At 32.9% G+C, this 7,445-nt stretch overlaps 1 protein-coding gene and 1 pseudogene across 1 annotated transcript; both read left to right on the top strand.

The window, feature by feature from the left end:
* Window positions 1-324, top strand: LOC149061185 (zinc finger BED domain-containing protein 5-like). The gene has a single exon (XM_089230871.1). It carries the CDS (start codon window positions 1-3, stop codon window positions 322-324), a length of 324 nt encoding a protein of 107 aa, XP_089086997.1.
* LOC149061184 (zinc finger BED domain-containing protein 5-like) lies at window positions 211-1,381 on the top strand (annotated as a pseudogene).
* The last annotated feature ends 6,064 nt before the right edge of the window (window positions 1,382-7,445 follow it).

Raw genomic sequence — 7,445 nt, 5'->3', positions numbered from 1 at the left:
ATGTTAGATGAAAAGGCAGTCAAAAATATAAATACTATTCCACTTTCCAACGATACCGTTAGGCGTAGAATTAACGATATATCAACTCACATAAAATCTGAATTAATATCTCGCCTTAAATGTAATAATTTTTCTTTACAAATGGACGAATCCACTGACGTTTCTGGATTAGCTGTATTGCTTGTATTCGTTAGGTATAAATATCAAACTTCTCTTGAAGAAGACCTCTTATATGGTCAACCTTTGTCCACTTATACAACTGGTTATGAAATCTTCAATATGCTGAACAATTTTTTCGAAATAGAAGGATTGGACTTGGGATAATTGTATTGATACTTGTACAGATGGAGCGAAGGCAATGTTTGGAAAAAACTTATGGCGTGGTTTTGCGAATTAAAGAAGTATCAAACATTTGTAGTAATAGTCATTGCATTCTTCATCGTCAAACACTTGCTATTAAAAAGATAACAATACCTCCTAAAAATGTACTTGATGAGTCAGTGAAGATTATAAATTTCGTAAAATCTCGTCCATTGAGCACAAGACTGTTCAAAATTTTGTGTGAAGATATGGGAAGTATGCACAAATCACTACTTTACCATACCGAAGTAAGATAGCTTTCTCGGGGAAAAACGCTTACTTGAGTTGCGCAATGAATTGTACGTTTTTTTCACCGATTGCCCATTTAATTTACAGCTCAGATTTACGGATAAAATTTGATTATTTCGACTTGGTTACTTGGCTGATATTTTCACAAAATTTAATTAAGTGAACTTATCAATACAAGGTAAAATTACCACCGTTTTCACAGCAAATGACAAAATTCGAGCTTTTTAAAAAAAAAATTGAATTTTGGGGTGTATATGTTTTTCTCAACATAAAAGTTGATAGTTTTCCTTTGTTAAAGGAATATTTAGAATCAATTGATGTAATATTGAAGATTTTGTAGAAATATATGGCGAAATTGAACAACATTTAAATAAAATACTACTGTCATTAGAAAAATATTTTCCAGAAAGTAAAGATATAGAATTTATCCAACGAAATAATTGGGTTAAAAATCTGTTTTTAATCTACGATAAGCCCGAAGATTTATCTATAACAGAGTATGTAGAATTTATTGAAATTACCACTGTTTCGTCTTTAAAAACTTTCTTTGATAAAATATCATTAACAGATTTTTGGTGCAGTAGCAGTATTACTAAAGAATATCAATCTCTGGTTAAAAAAGCTACCTTAGCACTTCTTCCTTTTACAACAACATATCTACGTGAAACCAGATTTTCAGCATTTACATTAGCGAAAACCAAATATCGCAATAAATTTGATGCTGAAAGAGATATGCACATTCAACTCTCGCCTATCAAGCCAAATTTTTAAATACTGGTCAATAAAAAAAGCTAACATCATGATCACAATTATCACATTAAAATCACTAAATATTAAAATGTATTAATTACTAAAATATTGTGTTCTTTTTTTCTTATTAAATAAATTAAATAATTTGTACATATTTTTATTTTACAGAAAATAAAAATAAAAAGCAAATCATTTACAATTGGCATCAGTTTTTATGAATTATTCTTGTCTCAAATAGACATTTCTGATTTTTGGGGCTCCGTAATTTTTTTTAGGAACATAAGGGCTCCGCGAACATAAGTTTGAGAACCGCTGTGTTATACTATATTAATTATATTGTTATTATTTAAGAAAAAAAATGTAGATACGTATAAAATCAGATTCAATATGTACCCAATAACCCAACTCGCTAAGTCATTCATAGTAGATATGATAGGAATATACAATTTAAAGTACCCACTAATAATATTTTTAAATTACAATAATATAGCTAAAATGGTTATTTTTGATTATTTATAATAATTGGTAATTTAATCCAAATTTGAAATTAAAATAACCATAAAAAAACTGTGTTAACTAGTTTTTAGATTATTTTGCAGCAGAATTAAATACTTACGAGAAACTTTGCTTTAAATTTTAAATTAAATACATTTTGTCAAATTGTTTGTAAAAAAAACCGTGCCTATAAATTTTTAATATTTTCAAACTGCTACTATATTATTTTATGGGGAACCTTTTATTAGATTTTCAAGTTTTTTGACCCAACGGCCGCGGTTAGATTAGATTTGGTTAAATTTTAATACACAGTACCTATAATGTGAAGACAGAGACAAAAAAATACATATTATTGTAAAATCAATATTATCATCGCTCTAACTAGTTAAAAAGCTGAATAATGTTTTTACGAATATAATTTTCTTCCATTGGGTCTATAATTGAATTTCCGATTGCTACTGCAGTGGTATTATATTACAGAAAATTGCAAATTGGAAGTTGAAAGTTTATAATTATTGTTTAGGTAGTGTGTATGAAATAGGACGCTCAAAACATTTTAAACATCATAATATAGTATTACAACTTCATAGGTATATTATATAATGTCAAACTTTTGTGAACTTCGCTTGTTGGCCTTAGGGTCGCCTAATTAATAGAATGACCACCGGTAGTGAAAATATAATAGATATTTAATATAATAACATGCCTACAATACGTCATGATGCATGACACGTGTCTTCAATGGTTATGTTTATTTGATTATACTTAGGCTACAGTTGTTTAAAAATATGTTTTCATAATTACAAGCACATTATTTAGTAGGTTAGTTATTACTACGTACATTCGTATCCCTGAGAATCGGAAAATGTTAATTCCTCAATCACAACCATTACTTACTCAAAAGTTAAAATCATTCCATTATAATTTACAATAAAGAATGGTCATAGTCCACACATCATGTTAATTTTCATTTCTGCAGTATTTGTTTTTTATGTTTCAAATCGTCAATTTACCTACCCCGTCTATATACCTACCTGCAATATAAACGTTCTTAGCTTAAATGAGTTGAGCGTAATATAGTAATAATAATAATTATACGACTCATTAATGGTTTTCGTTTATTTGATATATTGTATTATATATTATATTCGGCCATGCAGAGATTCAAAACTTTTTCTTGTAAAATATTATACAGACGAAAAATATTTTTAAAAAAACAACGAAAATAATCGAAACCTATTAAACTTAATATAACATCTATAAATAATATAATTTAAGATTAATATACATAATAATGTGATTATTATTGTTTAAACTTACAATTCATTGTGTTTAGTGTAAAAGAGATAAATATTATCGCGTATATAATAAATTAATAACATTATGTGTACACCTTGGGTCAGGTAGCGTGAAAAGGCGCTGGTCGCCAGTACTCCCTCAACATCGCGTCGGGTACAATCCGAGTCATTACCGCGTCGTATATCTATTAAATATTGTATTATCAATTATCAAATATTAAAATTATGTTCAATAAATATACAGTCCACTTAATGTAGTTTTCATTTTTTATCGTATTATAAACTGAGCCGAAACATGGTCCAGACGAGCCGGATATAATTGCGCACGTCAATATTATTACACACATTGTAGTATTTTGACCTACAAGTTCGTGGTATAAGATCGACACGGAGCTGTACAACTCAAGAAAGAAGACAGCATCAGGTAAGTGAGTCTCAATTCAACACCTATTTAAATAAAAGTGGTCTTTTCCATAGTCATATTACTCCTATTATACTTCGTCCTTGACTGAAAATAATTCTGTTAGCAAAATTACTTGAGTCTATATCCACAATTTTATTATATCATTAAATCATTAAAAACGGTGGATAGTCGGCATAGGTCGATCACAATGGCTATCGATAATAACGAATTATCGGTTTTCGTTCTACGTCGTGGACAAATAAAAGGGCAACTTACTCGGTTTCAAACATTTCTGGAAGATCCAAAGTCAAACATCAGTACGCAATTAAGATTACAGGCCGAAAAGATTTGTGAAGCGTGGAGTGAATTTTATGTTATACAAAACAATATAGAGACATTAGACGATAGTAATGAACAGGTACAATATCGGTCCACATTCGAAGACCTATTATACTTTGAATTAATGGCACAAGTCGATGATAGATTAATGGGAATTAATGAGCTTGCGTAAGGTCAACAATTAATACAGGGTGTTCAAAGTGAAGTCTCGAAAAATCATAATTTTCCATTAGTAAAACTTAAACCATTAGAGATTCCTACATTTACGGAAAATTCGATGATTGGGTTACGTTTCAAGACATATTTTGCGCATTGGTACACACAAATAAATGTATAACAGATATCGAAAAATTTTGTTATTTAAGAAATGCACTAGAAGGCGAAGCTAGTTCATTAATTAAAAATTTAGAAACGTCTTCATCGAATTATGAGATTGCATAGAAAATAGTTACTAAAAGATACAACAATACTCGGCTGTTGGTCCAAACACATACGAAACGCATTTTCGATTTGGAGCCAATTAATAAAGAATCGGCCATTAAGTTAAAACAATTAACTGATTCACTAAATGCACATATCCAAGCCTTAAAAGCTTTAAATCACGATCCGTACAGTTGGGGTGCGTTGCTTATGTCATATACACAAAACTCGACATAAATTCTATACGTCAATGGGAAGTGGAAGTGTCGAGTGACGAATTACCGAGTATACAATTAATGATGGAGTTCCTGGCTAAGAGAATTCAAATGTTAGAGTCAGTTGAAAACGCAAAATTATTAACATTCAAGCAAAATGAAGAAAATTATTGGTCAACTAAAAACTCAAAATTTGGAACATCAAAAAAAGGTGCGGCAACATTTTTAACAACGAATAAAATGAAATGCTATATGTGTCAGCAACCGCACCCAATATATAAATGTACTGTGTTCTTAGCACTTGATATAGCATCTAGAATATATATATATATATATTTCGTATGACAAAGTAGAGCACCAAATTTAAACATGTAAATAATAACAAACTATATGGGATAGGATACAAATAATAATAATAAAATAAAATAATATAAAATAAAATAAAATAATAATATGTCTAAAATGGCAAGTGGTAACTATTATAGCTGAGATGAATTTGGAACTATAAGCTAAAGATTCATGTCCAGATTTTGTATCCAATCAATCACATCCATGTTAGCTGTATGGATATCATTTATAGTGCCTTTGAATGCACGTAACGGGCATTCAATTGCTATATGGGAGATTGTTTGCATATCATTTCCACAGTCACATGAAGCAGTGGAGTGTAATTTCCATTTGTACATCATGTGGTTGCATCTTCCATGGCCGGTCCTAATGCGATTTAGGGTCACCCAGATTTTTCTAGGCAGATCGAAGCCTGGCTGCTTGGAAGTTGGGTTGGTAACAATGTTTTGTCCATCAGGGTTCTCCGCCATCCAATCCTCAAGCCATTTGGTATTTTCCCCTGTGTTTTCCAGTAGTAGCATCTCTGCGGTTTTCCAGGGTGGTTTGCGTGACTTAAGACGTAGTCTATCCACATTTAGTCTTACATCTGCGTGTATCGGAAGGTTCTTGTTATTTTTTATCTTAGTCCATTCCCGGATGAGAGCTTGTTCTCTTCGGATCTTAGGGGGAGCTATATTGCTAAGTACTGGGAGCCATTTTAAAGGGGTAGTTTTTAATGTTCCCCCTATGATTCTCATTGCTGAGTTGAGCTGTATGTCAAGTTTATTAGTATGTGCACTATTTATCCATATACTGGGGCACAGTATTCTGCAGCTGAATATACTAGTGCTAGCGCGTTGATTCGTAAGGTATTTGCATCAGCTCCCCAGGATGTACCGCTCAATTTGGCAATTATACTATTACGGGTCTTTATTTTCGCTGAAAGTTTGACTAGATGGTTCTTGAAAGTGAGCGTTCTGTCTAATACCACACCCAGGTACTTAGGGTTGGGGTTGTTTTTTACTAGCTGATCTCCAAACTGCACCTGAATCTCCTGATTTGCTCTTCTGTTATTCAGATGGAAGAGGGTGACTTCCGTTTTTGATGGATTGGGTTTGAGTCTCCATTGATTGTAGAACGTATGTAATGTATCAAGGTCTTCAGACAGGATGTTTTCTAGGTCTTCGAATTCTTTACTCTGGCACGCTAGTGCTAGGTCATCGGCATATATAAATTTTCTTGCAGTTGTCGCTGGTAGGTCCTTGATATATAGGTTGAAGAGAAGGGGTTCCAAGACAGAACCTTGAGGGAGGCCATTATTTAGCATCTTTATTTTACTTTTTTCCTCTCCAATAAAAACAGTAAAAAATCTGTTACTAAGCATATTATTGAGAAGTTTTAATAATGTTTTGCATGGAATCACATCCAGGAATTTTGTTAAGAGCCCTTTCCTCCAGACAGTATCATAGGCAGATGATAAGTCTATGAATGCCACTGCTGTTTTAACATTTCTATCATACCCATTTTCTATGTGGGTAGTAAGTGCCATTACCTGGTCACAGCAACTCCTATTAGGGCGGAACCCAGCCTGTTCAAGTGGAATAGTGTCATCAATAATGCGGTTGTAGATCAATCTTTCCAGTAATTTGTAGCATACGCTTAATAGAGATATCGGTCTATAGCTACTTACATCATTTTTTGGTTTTCCTGGCTTTAAGACTGCTAAAATTTTTGTTTGTTTAAAGAGTTTCGGTAGTTTTCCCGTATGGAGGACATCGGAGAAGAAGAGAGAAAGCCATTTAGCTTTAAAGCCCCCTCTAGGGGGGGTACAAAGGTAAATCGCTTCCACGTAGTGTACCCCGGCAACGTTTTAAACGGCTAAAGATTTACCAAAACCGACTGCTGTACTGTCTTCTATGACCTCACAGCACCTATGAGCAACAACAACAACACCAACATTAATACTAGCATCTAGAATAAACAAGGTCAATGAGTTGAAATTGTGCAGCAATTTCCTAAAGAAATCCGATCATCAGGTAAAACAATGTCCCGCGAGAAAATGTGGAAAATGTCAAAAACCACACAATTCACTCTTACATCATGAAAAAGAAGTCAGTTCGGAAGAAGGAAGCATACAGAGTAACATTTCGAACGATGCAGTAGTGTGCGCATACTATGGATGCCGCCGATGCCGATAATTAAGTACTATTGGCGACGGCAATAATAAAGATATCAAGTTCCGCTGGCAAATATATACACGGCTGGGCTTTCTAGACAACGGGTCTCAAAGTAATTTTATTACGAACAACTTGGTACATAAACTCGGACTCGAACGTCACAAAGTAAATATGCCGATATGTGGAATAAGCGAGTCAAAGAACAATATAAAGTACAAGGTAACAGCTGTTGTACAATCGTTAAATAATTCGTACGCAACGACAATTGAGTTTCTAGTGTTATCAAAAATAACAGGTTCATTACCCCATACGCCTATTCTGTAAGCATTCCCAACAACGTTAATGTGGCGGATCCTTCATTCAATTGTCCGGGAAATATTGACGTTCTTATCGGTGGTGATACTTATTGGGA

This window comes from Diuraphis noxia, unplaced genomic scaffold (assembly GCF_037042655.1).
Source record: "Diuraphis noxia isolate RWA-SAM2 unplaced genomic scaffold, SU_Dnox_SAM2 contig0001, whole genome shotgun sequence".
Classification (NCBI taxonomy): domain Eukaryota; kingdom Metazoa; phylum Arthropoda; class Insecta; order Hemiptera; family Aphididae; genus Diuraphis; species Diuraphis noxia.
The sequence above is the reverse complement of the archived record's forward strand: the minus strand, read 5'-3'. Positions and strand labels throughout refer to the sequence as shown.